This window comes from Haemaphysalis longicornis, unplaced genomic scaffold (genome assembly GCF_048455015.1).
Source record: "Haemaphysalis longicornis isolate Haplotype H1 unplaced genomic scaffold, Haemaphysalis longicornis Haplotype H1 scaffold_9, whole genome shotgun sequence".
Lineage (NCBI taxonomy): Eukaryota > Metazoa > Arthropoda > Arachnida > Ixodida > Ixodidae > Haemaphysalis > Haemaphysalis longicornis.
Genome location: NW_027526460.1, coordinates 36,981,854 through 36,996,221, shown reverse-complemented (window position 1 = coordinate 36,996,221; position 14,368 = coordinate 36,981,854). Strand labels below are relative to the sequence as shown.

General features: G+C 48.9%; 1 protein-coding gene across 1 annotated transcript in view; it reads left to right on the top strand.

Moving 5' to 3' along the window:
* The first annotated feature begins 6,425 nt into the window (after positions 1 to 6,425).
* The window catches only part of LOC144153143 (uncharacterized), a 90,562-nt gene continuing 82,619 nt past the window's right edge, over positions 6,426 to 14,368 (top strand). The window contains exon 1 of the mRNA XM_077684794.1: positions 6,426 to 6,917. Coding sequence (XP_077540920.1) covers positions 6,744 to 6,917 — 174 coding nt within the window. The 5' untranslated portion in view covers positions 6,426 to 6,743. The remainder of the gene's footprint in view (positions 6,918 to 14,368) is intronic.

Sequence of the window (14,368 nt, the reverse complement as noted above, 5' to 3'; positions counted from 1 at the left end):
CGAGCGGGCGGGCGTGGCCGGTGTGTGCTCTGACTATTTCCGAGGGCACAAAACGCTTCACGACTGCCTGATTCATCCATTACTTGCGAACGACGTGCGGAATCTACAAATTCAGCTCAGCGATCGTCGTAGTTGATCGGGTGGATCGGGAAACGGGCCGCAGGTTTCGCTTCAGCCATGGTCACGCGCAATCTCGCTGGCTGCGAGAGCGACGCAAGAGCGCAAGCTCCAGCTTTGGGGCGCCCGCTATTTCGGCAAAATAGCGTGCGCGCAAACCGCAAACCAAAAACCCCCGCAAGGACGGCCTGGGTTCTGCGCATGCGCAGTACGGCTCTGCAAGGCGCTTGGGGACCCCAGGACGTTGGGGCACCCTATTCTAAAACTCCCTGAGCTAGCGGAACGAGCCTCGGACGGTGCTCTTTGGGTGGCTGGCGAAGTTGCGATCGCCGGGACCGCACAGTTCCACAGAAACCTCAACGGCGGATCCACAGAAGGTCCAGCAAGGCTTTCTCCTTCATATCCTTAGAAGGTTCTAAGCATCCGCAGTAACTTTTAGGCATTCCGTTGAATTCGCCGAGTAAACGGCACCGATGAAGAGGAAAGAGATGCACTGCTACGAAGGCATGCGCAGCGAATACACAAGCGAAGAAGAAGACGAGGATCGAAAGCGAGAGGAAGCGTATACCATGTGCGCCGCCGCTGCCCCGAACTTAGTAAGCGGCGCTGCTCTATTCACCATTGCTTTTCTTTGCGGAATCACCGCGGAATCTCTTATAGTGTGTGTGTGTGTGGTGGGGGAGGTCCAGTGCCCGAAATAGCGGGAATATGGCTTAGGGCAGGACTGAACAGTAGATCTGAGCGTCGGCGCTTTGATCATTGCAAGGTACACCGTTCCCTCGGCTGAAACATCACGCATCTCTTCTTTCATCAGACGCATGGAAGCGGCAATGGGCCGCAGCTACCTCGGGCCGAACAATGAGCGTACAGCGATTGTTAGCCCAGTGATTCCCATGTAACGGAGTCCCTCGCAGAATATTTATACTTGGTAACGAATTCAGCTCATGAACGAATCGTGTATTGTGAAATTTCTCCCTACTGTGGAGCGTCATTTGAACCTATAGTATACGGAAAGCTTCAAGCGGATGAGCTCGCTTTAACGACCATAACACTGAAGGTATTTAATGGCACCGACATGTAGGCCTATAGAAAGGACGCTACTAATTTGTACGTGAGCCTAAAGTCCAGAATCTATAACACAATTTCTTTTTCAAGCTAGCCTTAAATTCGAAGTTCCGCTTTTCTGGCACCGTAATCAACGTATTCCCAAAACAGGCTGGGGGAGACAGTTCAGAAAGTTCCCAGGGCGTCGTTTAACGAACTTCGAGATGGTTCGATAAGTGTACGGGTGTACGTTTTATTCGCTTATGTTACGGCGGAACATGTCGTTCCCCTGGGACGCCAGCAGCTAATTTTGCTTGTTGTGGCGTTTGCTGATGCGGTATCAATTAACGGAGCTTTGCGTGACAGGTAACGCTGTTAGGTTGAAAAAAAAATCAATTCCGCGCACTGTTGCGTAGAGGATACTACAAAGGTTGTCAAGAAAAACGGCAGGAATATGTTGCAAAAGAAAATGTTGGGCAATTCGGTACGAGGCTATAGACAAGACATAGCAGCGGAAATAAGCTGACAAAAACTTGCACAATTAAAACACACATGTCAAGCGATGGGCCCACTGTAGAAGAAATTTGTTGCAAAATTTAAAGTTGTTATGCGAAGGTTAACTTTGATTAATTCTATTCGAAATGTGACAAAGCAGGTTGCAGGCTTCACTGCACTGGAGCGTATACGCGTGCTGGATGAACATACCGTATTTGCATAATTCTAGCGCGCCCCCGATTTCAACTCGCCGCGGTAGAATTCAATGCCCTGAAACTACAAAAATCACTTTCCGCTGTTAGCACACGCCTCGAAATTGTACAAAACATTCTCTTGTAGCATCAGCCGAGCTGGTTTCTTACAGGAACAGTCTTTATCCCGGGGCGCACACTGGCAGCCTCAACGCAACAATCCCCCAGCCACGTACAATGCATGACCTTATCTACACATGAGGCATCAGTGACGCATGCGCATCAGCACGAGTACGTCGGCGCTTCCAGCCATAACATAAATAATGATAACGCGGCGCGATCGCGTGCACGCGACATGACACATTCAATTGAACATAAATCGTCGCACGCTGTGGGCAGCTGAAGCCCATTCATGAAGCTTCGCACTTAAAAAAAAACCGCGAACTTCCAACAAAGAATGAATATAAAAGAGATAACAGACGAGGTGGTGTAACTGCCCAGCCAATTTTCGGTGATGTTGCTATATCGTTAGAGAACATTGTTAGTGCGATTTGCAGCCGTCGATTAAAATCACCGCCAGGAAATACGACTGGGCGATTGTAGTTTGGCCTGTAGCGCCGCTTGACCGTACGCCTTGAAGGATCATGTGCGGTTAATGCACCCATAAGTGTATTTTCAGCGCTGACCCAATATACGTCACTCCTGCCTATATTACGTCACTGCAGCGAGAAATACGAAAGTTCTTCAGCATTTCTCGCGATTTTTTTTCGTCAAAAACCATGTTTCCGGGCTGGAATTGAGCGGAGTAAATCACAAAAAGCTATTTTTTTTTTTCCGAACGAAACAAAGTTATATTTTGTCTTCCTGGCAACTTTAAAATTCATCGCAGCGAGTTTGCTAGCAGATGAAATGGCAGCATCTCCACTCCGTGGATGATGGTGAGGGTGCGGAGTTCGGGGACTCGAAATGAGATCCAAGTTCCGCCCCGAGTGACCTCCGATTTGCGCCCCGACCGTCATTCGATTTGAGCCGTGAGTTGCACCTTTATTACTCCCTAAATGAAACTGTAACTCACGCCTCAAATCGAATTTCGCTAGATTTTTGCCTGATGGTGGTGTGCGTACGGATGTACGCAGAAGGACATTGGGAGGTACTAAGGTACTCCGCACCGTTATAGGCGGGGGACTCTCGGGTACTTACTCACGGTCGTAGCCCAATCGGTAAGACGACTGACGCTAACTCTGTCTGGTCTACCAGACACATGCTCGAATCCTACCGGTGCCTGTGTGATTTCTTGCGATTGTAAATGCAATGCTCACGGACGCGGACGGTCATTGAGCGGTCCTAAGGTACTAAGTACGCACCTAAAATTCCTTAAATGTTAACCCCTCCAGCCAGGGAAAATACGCAGTGAAATCAAGGGCCTCGGAGATAAAAAGCTCATTTCATGACATAGTCTTTATACGCGCATTCTAGCGCTGTTCAACGACACAAATAACACAGAACAGGTTAGAATAAAATCTGAACCAAAGGGAAGGTCTTTAAACCTAGCCGTCTTTCATATACCGAAACTTTTGGACACGCAACAAATGTCGCTGTTTATAAATTCTATATTCGCGCAAATAGAGCAGGAAATTGCGGGATTTTTTGTGTTCAACCGATATTTTATCTACAACCGCATTATCCTTACCCGTTATCGGAACAACACGCAAATGGTACATACCACGGATCAGCCGATACTTAGAAACGGACTGTTGTGTGTCTAGGCCAAAATAATATCCGCCGGTCCCGTGTACGCAGAAAATTCCTCCGACGAAAACCCCTGCGCCTGCGCGAGAAAGGGAGTTTGGGGAGGAGATGGAGGTTAGGGGGGGGGGGGGAGGGGGGAGAGGGTGGTTATAGATGACGCTCTCGCATCTACCAACACTGTTAAAGGGGCCCTGAAATGCCTTCCGCCGATGCATGGATGTACATGTAACCAAATAAAGCAATGTATTAGCAATCTCCTCCTGCAAGAATTTTGTTAAAGCGATGAGTATTAGCTGAGAAATCGTAAATCAAAAACCGCGCATAATCGTCGCGCCGTATTTCCTCCTCCTTTCAACTGTTTCTTCGCTGTTGGCCTCCCCTCCCATGATGCTCCGCTCCTCAGCGGTGACGTACTTCCTCTATTGCGCTCCCACAGACTGCCGTCTGCTACGCGCCAGCTCTTTCGGCTTTTTCATCTTTGTAGACACCATGGACACTCCTCTAAAGGCTGGAAAAGCGAACGAAAGACCTGGCCGCATGTGTGCGGCCTGGCCTTGCCCTTTCGCGGTGTACGTAGCTGCAGTTGGTATCGGCGGCGAACTCGCAGCCGCGCGGGGAGAATCGTGCGCTCGTTCCCTTTGGTGCACCGCGCACTGTTTATCCAAAAAGCGCGGTCTCAGATGTGGCCCCGCTGGTGCCGGGTGTTATTTTGCGGTGGTTGTAATTCCTACTACCGGCGGCATGTGAAAAAAGACATTTTCAACCGACACAGAACCCGTGCACAAAACGCGCCGGATCGGATCACTTTATCAGCGGCGATGAACGGGAAGGCGCAGAGCAAACCAACGCCGCACTCGATCAGCGAGAACCCGTGTTCTGGCAAGCTGCACGCACCCATGTGTTGCATTCAACACTGACGGGAAAGCATTTGTTTGCACTTGTTTGGATAGTCGTAAAATGTCCAAACACTCTGGCACTCCGCTAGCAGATCAGCCGGCGAGACATTTCGGAAAACATTTGACAGATGGCGCCGTATGCATTACTGTGTCGCTACGCAAAACTGATGAGACGCTCTACTAAAACAAACTCCCCTCGCGGTGTTTACGTAGCGGGACGCAAAAATTTAGCGTTTAGCGTATGCAAAGGCCACAAACGCTGTACTAAAACTCTATTATCAGCAAAATAGCGTGCGTATGTGAGACCGCTTGCGTTTACAAAGCTGCACGCCGAGCGCGTACGTTTCAAACCTAGTGACATCGTTTAAATACACTGGCAAGCACAGTGTAACGTAGTCAGATATCAACCGTATGCTCAGGCGACAAGCAAGAGCTTGTTTTATGTGGGGCGGAGATTGCGCATAAAGGCCCGTTCGCACTTGCGACGAAAGCGAGTGAAAGCGGCAGGAATTCCGTCGCTTTGTCGCGCGACGATCGTTTTTGTCGAATGGTCGGGACAAATTTTCGTCGCGAGACAGAATTCCCGTCGCTTTCGCTCGCTTTCGTCGCAAGCGGGAATGGGAAGTTCTGCCGCTGCCGTCTGCTACGCAGCTCGGAGGTAACCGCGCGATCTGCTCGGGCCGGACGAACGCGCACACTCCCGCACGGCAGCGCCCCAAGCGGCAGCCGTCCGCGTACATCGCTCCCGGCGTCCGCCTGCAGCCCGCCCTCGGCACAGTAGCCAGTATATTTGAAAGGCACTATAATGGCGGAGATTTTTTGCTTCCGATGAACCTAGTTCTTTGCCCCTGTGTTTTTAAATACGTGAGGTGGTTAGCACGTCGTCCTCACGCAGCTCTGTATCGTCGTAGCATCGCTGATTGTCCGAACGAAGCTTTCAGCTAAGCCAATGCAGCGACCGAAGCTGTGTGTGTGTGTGTGTGCATCGCCTCCTGTGTGTTGTGGACGCCTTCGTTTCGCGATGAAATGCGACTATGTACTTCCGCTGGTGGATAGTGCTTCCCATGGTCTGGATTATCTTTCTCGAACGACGTACCACTCAACCTCGCATGGGGTATGTGTAGTGTGCCTGGCTAAAAGCCTTCTCGCTGCTCGCCAGAGTTGTGACTTGCTGTTCGTCCCCGCAAACCGGGTGTAAGGTGAGTGCCGAATTTACGACGGGCAGGAGGAGGCAACCCATCGTCTGTCAATCGCGGTTCAGACTTGAAAACGCATGTTGTGACGGTGCGTTCGTTCGAAACGCATATCTGGATTGTTTTGAAGTTGAATAAAATGTACGCGTCAAACCCGGTCATTCGGCTCAGGGCGTTCTCTGCGATTGCACCGAAGAAGTGCCACGGGGCTTTCTTTATGGTACGTACTCACGTAAGATAAAATCCATGTCGTGTTATGGCCGTGTTGCATTCAATACAAACGGTTAAGCCTTTGTTTACACTTGTTTCGTTTGTCGTAAAATGTCAAAGCACTCCGGCACTCCGCTGGCAGATCAGCCGGCGAGCCGACGCTGAGCAGACGACACATCTCTTTGCCGGAAGTGCGTGAAAAAGCCGCCCAATAGCAGGATTTCTACCTCGTGACGAACATCAGGGAATCGATGATGTAGACATGTGAAGATGGCGGCGTCCAAAAACACGAAGGAAAGGGTGAGAAAAGGGCGACAAACTTTGCAACAAAAGTGTGAGCTTTCCGCTGCGCGTAAAAGAGTAATACTTGGCACAGGTGACGTTGACGACCCAATCTAACGATTGCGCTAGTTCATTTAGTGTGCTCAAAATGCCTTTCAGGGCCCCTTTAAGCGGGAGTGGCGCGTTAAAGGGGAGAGAGAGAGAGAGCCTCTCGCAGCAGAGCGCGCGCACAGCGAGCTGCTGCCCGAAGCACAGCTCAGTTAGCGTCGCAGTACCCGTACAAGCGCGACACCCCGTGTACGTCCTTGCAGGGACCACCCGGGGAAGTTGTCGTTGAAGGCGGCTACTCTCCGCTGGCTGTGGTGCTTGCCTCGATCATCGGATTCACCGTCGGGGCGGGGGCTGGCGCTGTCGGCTACCTGGGCTTCGCCTACGCCATAAGAGACGATCGCACGACCACAGACACGATTTTGACCACGACTTCGGACTTAGCGCCGACAACGAAGCAGACGGAGCCGTCCCCGTCGCAACCCCAGCCGCCAACGCCACCTCCTCCACCTACCCCGATGACCCGACCAACAACGACTCGTAACTACGTCGCCTGTTACACCAGCACATGCATACAACTTGCGCAATTACTGGACAAAGCGCTGAACCCTCTGGTGGACCCGTGTCGGAACTTCTCTCAACACGTGTGCGGGCAGTTCGAAGGGAAAGAAGGGGACACTTACGTCAACCAGGTGGGTTTCAGTAGAAGAAACACATTTATCAGTGAGAACCGCCATTTAGCCATTTTGGTGGCGCCCACGGCGCCCGGGAAATCAGCGAACCTTGAATAATATGACCTCTAATTTCTAACCATATATATATATATATATATATATATATATATATACCGTAGAGCGAACAGACGAACGGGTAACAAACAAACTTTATTGACGTTTCGGCCTGGGACAGGAAGGCCTGTCCCAGGCCGAAACGTCAATAAAGTTTGTTTGTTACCCGTTCGTCTGTTCGCTCTACGGTATTTCCACCGGGCCCATTGCATCATCTTCTGACGTATCTATATATTAAAAAAAGGGGGGGACACACGTCGAGAAAGGAATGGTTTTTAACGTTTCGGCCGGAGGACCGGCCTTCGTCAGAATAACAGCGATGACTGTTGTCAAATAGCATATAAGGGAGTTCACTGAAGCACCACAAGAGGGCGGAAACGATAACATCCAAGTAACACAATGCAAATACAATGTATCAGGGCTTTGTGCGACAATCTGTTGACTGCAGTACAACATCTTTTTAAGTACGACGCGTGCAATATTGGAAGTCAGCTATAGCATGAGTGCGCACGTGCAAGAAAAAGTGGGGCGGGGGGGGGTAAACGGCAGTAATATTGAATACGGTCAATGATACAAGCAACTCAGTTTTCCAGCACTTTCATTCAAACCACGTGCGACTGTATTGAATTTAAATATAAGAAAAGATTATCGCACCTCCCTGTAATGATGCGTTCGGAAACCGGATAATAAGTCTGACCGGTGTCCAAGAAACTGTTTCTTGCAACTATATATATATATATATATATATATATATATATATATATATATATATATATATATGTGTGTGTGTGTGTGTGTGTGTGTAGAGAGAGAGAGAGAGAAATAAGGGTTGGCAGTCAAGAAAACCTCGGAAAGCAAAGGGGAGGATGTGGTGGGTCATAGAAACAGATGAAGAATTTGGAAAGAAAGTGGAGAAAAAATGCCCGCCAGGTGGGATCCGAACCCAGGACCCCCAGAATATATATATACATATCAAGGTTGCAGTCGTCATTGCCAGTGCTATTCGGCTTTTTTCGAAATATTTAATAGGGTTGAATGACGTGTGCTTGTCACGTTTCTTTGATTCATTGATAAAATAAGCGAAAAAATAAGTCGAGAAAAAATCCGCCGTTTTTCCGGGAGCGGGACTCGAACCCACATCTCCGCATAACCGGTGCGGTGCGTTCGCCATTACGCTATCCCCACAGCGGCTTCGTTCCGGTTCGAGAAAATCACCTACCGAACCGGTTCGCGAACCGATTCAGGAGCTTTAATCGGCTCGCGAACCCGTTCGATGAGTTGAATTATCACTGACATTAGAAAAAACATTTAGTAGTTTAAAACGACAGTCAAATCAAAATACAAACAAAAATTCAAAATGCTGCTGTTCCCCAAGGGCAGTGGCGCAATTGCAAAGCAAACTTTAAACAATGACGAGATATTAGAAAAACAGATGAAGTGGCGACGATTTACCACCTACTTTCTCGCCCATAGTTTATTTTGTCTTAGCGACTATTTATAAAGCAAGCGCCAAGAGATATGACGGTGGGATATATTTTCTGCCCTTTCCTTTTTTGTTTAAATCGCAATCGTTGCTATTAAGCGCAACCAGCGCTTAATACCAATTGCGCACATTTTTTTTATATTTGCAACAAAATAGAAAAATCCTACAACACGCACATAAATACTGCCAATGAATTAGATTATTTGGTCACCCTGAATAATTTGTTCGCTGTCACCTTATCGAATGGGTTAGCCACACTTTTGTTAAAAGTAAGCTTCAGTTAACGCTTAGTCACTGCATTATTGCTCTGACCACTGCACTTCATTTTGCGATAGCTATACCGGATGTGTGCATTACAATCAGTATGTCATAGTACCGCTTGACCCCCGACCATCGTTCCGTGTGCTACAATGCGGAATCTTATAACAGATTATGCTGTTACAAAATGAAAATGAAGCCTGACGCGTGGAGTATGAGATGGGACTTTTTGGGTAGACGCTCTGTAATTCGTCCACAGCAGTACTCCCCTCCGGAACGAATAACAGTAGAAGTAATGTAGCCAGTTGGGCAGTCAGTACAAGTGCACCTTCGTAAAATAGCAGATCTGAAAGAGTCAAAATAAGCAGAAAAGATGATCGCTGGTCGAATGAAACAGTGTGAGGTACCGGCCTGTCTTTCTGCATGTTTCATCTGCTTTATTACTGTTTCTGCTTCCAAGACATGGTCCAGGGCTGCAGTTTCTTGCCAACGGATTAAGTGCGCACCTTAACAGTTTCCCCTGACATATCTGTTGCTATTTGTATCTGTAAAAAACGAAACTTGTCCACTGTACTGTCCTCAAAAACTGACCACGGAACTCACTTCCTTCTCATTGATGACACGTTTGGTTGTGAAAGGCAGGGCAAAGAAAACTATAGAGCAATATCCACGTTTTGGTCCTTTTTTACTGCAAAGCAGTATATGTCTAACCCCCCCCCCCCCCCAGTTTTCATTCCGGTGTCATCGATTTACTCGGCGCCGTTCCGGGGCTCCTCCTCGCAATCCCTGACACTTCTTTCACAACAATTTCCCCTCGCCTTCACCGATGCCCTTTGGCAAGTTGCGCAGTCCGCAGCTAACGGCGGTAGTGCGGTTATCAGATGATTGCGAAAAATAAAAAGAAGCACGGGTGGGCGTAAAAAATTCACGGACGATTCCTACTCTCCCTAATATGAAATTTGTCGGCAGCGCGAGCTGCAGTCTTCTCGGTCACGTTGCATTTCTTGTGCGTATCAGGAATTGTTCGCGTGATCAGCAAACGTACGGCGGCGCGCGCTACTCTGCTGCTACCTCCGAGTGCTCCGCCGCCGCCGTCCAGCATGTTGCAAATCGTGTTTGAACCTCCCGCGCAAATGTCACGTGGTTCGGATTAGCCCCACTAAAGGGAGCAGCGATCATGTTGTTGCATATTGCATTTGAACCTGCCGCGCAAACGTCAGGTGGCTTCGATTAGCGCAGAAAGGAACTGCGTGTGGGAAAAGTGTCAGGGGGGAGGGGGCACCTTGGTGGCGACACATGAAATATGTTTGAGGGAAAGGCAGTGAGAGATGACGTCGTAGCCCTACGTATCCTACTCCACTTCAACCTTCGCTAGTAAAACTTGTTGCTGGGCTAGTTGGTTCATGATCATAAAAACTGGGATTAGCGCTTTAAAGAACAGGACACACGTAAGAGAAAATGGACTGGACGTAAGAGAAAATGGACAGGTAGCGCCAGTCCTGTCCATTTTCTCTTACGTGTGTCCTGTTCTTTAAAGCGCTAATCCCAGTTTTTATGACAACCTTCGCTAGACGCCCCTCTCCGTTTTCTTTCTTCCTGCGCTACCGTGTTCGCTCACTCGGTTACGCTTATTAAACAGACGCCTCTCCCGGGAAGCCCAGGTAACATCTGCCAAAGGGCTGCCCCTAAAACGACCGAAACCCGCCGACGCCATTTCCACTCAAATTCACTTCGCCAAATAGCTGCGAATCTCTCCCGTTAAGAGAGAAACTTCCCCACTTGGAACGCCCATATTTCTTTTTGAGCTTGGAAGGCCTTCCGAGCGACATTTTCGAAAGTGTTTTTCACGCTTGAATATGCGCCATCACCGGTTGCTGGTTTATGCGTGCACGGTTTTTGCGGGTAGAAAAGGGAGGGGGGGGGGGTGTGCACGCACAGCTAAGCTTCAAGCCGCGACCGCTAAAATGACGGTTGTGCTGGTGAGAGATTAAGATGTCGAAATTACAAAGTTTCATCTCTCTGTCAATGCGGCTGTCCTCCTCAATCGAGTGGTTCGGGTGTGGGTTGATGTGTTACACAGACATCTTACACATACAGTAAGAAGCGTACGAGGGGGAAGGAAAACTGACAGCCACATGTTTGTGCGCGACAATAGAGCTCAAGGGCTTCCAGGTTTTAAGCCATTATGTGACGGATGCATGCCGTTCGTTTGAAGGAAGAAGAGCAAGAATGGAAGCTTTGGCCCGAACACAAGCGCGAATGGGAGCAAAAACAACGGAAAACGTCTGACACCACCGTCATCTCCTCAAGTTCAGCTCGTCGAGCAGCGGCGAATGCCTCCCTGATGAACAACAGCAAATTGCCCGTTTGGAACGCCGTCGTGAGCCAGTATCTCTTATTCAGAGGGCTTTCAGGAGATATTTTCGACGGCGTCTCTCACTTCTAAGCACGCGCGCATGACCGCTTGCTGGTTTATGCGTGGGCGGGTTTGTAGTGATGAATAGTGGGAGGGATGTGGGGGGCGTGTACACGCAGCTACAGGTTTGATTCCCGTACTGAAGGATGGCATGTCCACTGGGCTGGTGCTAGGTTTAAACGCTGATGTTAAAGGGCCGGCGTTCCAAGTAAGGAAGTTTTTTTTTTTTTTTTTAACGGGTGGGATTTGCAGCTATTTGGCGGAGTGAATTTGAGTGGAAATAGCGTCGGCGGGTTTCGGTCGTTTTAGGGGCAGCCCTTTGGCAGCCGTTACCTGGGCTTCCCGGGAGCGGCGTCTGTTTATATAAGCGTAACGGAAGGAGTGATCACGGCAGCGCAGAAAGAAAGAAAACGGGGAGGGGGAGGAGCGTCTAGCGAAAGGTGAAGTGGGGCTACGGCGTCATCTTTCACTGCCTTTCCCTCAAACATGTTTCATGTGTCGCCACCAAGAGCCCCCTCCCCCCTGACACTTTCCCCACACGCAGTTCCTTTCTCCGCTAATCTAAGCCACCTGACGTTTGCGCGGCAGGTTCAAACACAATGTGCAACAACATGCTCGCTGCTCCCTTTCGTGGGGTTAATCCGAACCACGTGACATTTGCGCGGGAGCTTCAAACACTATTTGCAACATGCTGGACGGCGGCGGTGGCGCACTCCGAGGTAGCAGCAGAGTAGCGCACGCCGCCGTACGTTTGCTGATCACGCGAACAATTCCTGAGACGCACAGGAAATGCGCCGTGACCGAGAAGACTGCAGCTCGCGCTGCGAACAAATTATATTAGAGAGAGCAGTAATCGTCCGTGAATTTTTTATGCCCATCCTTGCTTCTTTATTATTTTTTGCAATCATCTGATAGCCGCACTACCGCCGTTTGCTGCGGACTGCGCAACTTGCCAAAGGGCATCGGTGGAGGCGAGGGGAAGTTGTTGTGAAAGAAGTGCAGTTGTTGTGAAAGAAGTGCAGTGATGGCGAGGAGGAGCCACGGAGCGGCGCCTAGTAAATCGATGACACCGGGATGAAAACTGGGGGGGGGGGGGGTTAGACATATACTGCTTTGCAGTAAAAAAGGCCTGAATTGCATTGACTGTGCAATATCAACAACTGAGGGTCGAACCGTTTCGGCATGAATCGGTAACCATTACTTTTTTTCAGTTCAGTTCCGGTTCGAGTTCAGCGTGCTCAAAAAATAACGGTTCGGGTTCAGTTCCGTTTTTCGGTTCGGTTCGACACCCTGATATACATATACCAAAAGAGAGACTCCAGTTAATCTGTCAACCTTCTGTTTTTGTTTGCATTCCTGTAGACTGGCTCAAATAAACGCACTTTTCATGGTTTACCCCCTCGATAAAGCAGTATTTAATTTATAAATACTGCAAGAAGAGAAGATTGATTGATGGTCGGGTTTAACGCGCCGACGCAACGCAGGCGATGAGGCGTCAGGCTGTAGCCGAGTTCGTGCGCCCGTTCTGTCAAAACAGTTGTCAGTGAAATGGTCACTGCAGAGCCTGCTGCCTGGGGATGGAGTCCGTTTGCCCCTTCTTAAGTTTGCCACTCAACGCCGCTATAAATCCGGCTTAGAGCGAGGGAATCTGCGTAACAAGAGCCACAGCTTAAAAACGACACTGATGTGACATTTGCGTTTCGCTGCGAATCATGCACGTAGTACAGAATATAGTAATACTTCCAAGTGGAACGTCTTCCCAGACGACTTCTCTGGTCTGCTTGTGCAGTTGACGGCGCCAGGCATTTTTGGCGGAATGCGCGCGAAACCAGCCCATAGTAGCATGTGCTATGTTGGAACGGCGGCAATTTGCCCGACTTCCGGGACGAGCGCTCGAACTTCCTGCGGCTGCGCGCCGGAGAGCTCGAAGCGCCATCCAGCAACTCTAGTGGAGATCAGTGGGTTGAACCTATCTTGTACAGCCTCTCGTGGTATCCGGCGGCGTTATATGCCATCTGAAGAAAATAATTTGAATATAACAAACTTGTATTTTGTAGTTAATGCCCATTTAAGTCTGGTAGATCAAAAAATTCCGCTTTAAAACATTCTAGGGCCCTATTGGGGAAACTGCTCCGGTTCAAGGCGTTTTGAGTGATGCCCTTTATTTTGGGGTAGGCAGCATATGCTCCCTAAAAAACTGTTTGTTGTGCTTTAAATATTCGAATACACATAGTAAAGCGTTCCCGGTTCCCACAAAACGCTGCGCGTGTCGTCCATTGCCCGAAATGTGGCGCATACGTTGACGTGGAGGAATTTTTTCCGGTGGCCGTGATTCTTTCGTCAAAACTCAATGTGGGCGAATGTGGGTCTCCTTATTTGCCTAACACGTCGCCGAAAGCACGGAGAGGAAGACACAATCGAATTTCCTCATCCCCATGATGATGATGATTGCTATTCGTTTCCCCTTTGCAGCGGGGTGATGACGTGTCATCTTACCAAAAAGGACTAATATACCGATGTTTTATACTCTTGGTTTAATACTAGCGCTGCTTAGGGCAGGCACAAAAAACTTATTAGGCACAAAATACTTTTCTTTCTGTTACCGGCGGTAACTGTCCAAGGTAATATTCCCCTCTCTGCTTTTCGTCCACCAGCTTTCTAATCTTCTTTTCGTCGTCTCGACAGCCTTGAAGTTAACTTCCTCATGTGCTACACTTAAATCCTAGGGCTTCTGAAAGTCAAATATTTCCCTCACGTAGATTTGGACGGATGCCCTCGCATTCTAACACTATGTTCCGCATAATTTGTTTCTTTTCCGCAGACCACGCATACCCCATCATTTTGTGAATACTTCCCCACAAAGCTCTTAGTTCGCAACCAACCTGCTCTAGACTCAAAAAGCAAAGCACTGCCCTGGGAATTATTGTAGAAAATTTTCTTTGTGATGTTCAATTTCTCAGCCCTGTAAATCTCTAACCACGTTTTAGCTTCCATTTTTCCCCTCCATATATTCGTTTCAATCTGCCTTGCCTCTTTTTTGGTTACCTTGGCTGTTTTGGATTCTCCACTGTTCTTTCCGTATTTCATCGTTAGCCTTTTAGTCTTCTTTAAGCACTGCGTGTCCACGATTTTCACGTATAGGTACCTAAAAACTTTAGTGGCCCACCTACGTTGACTCCTTGCTCGCAGCCTCCTCTC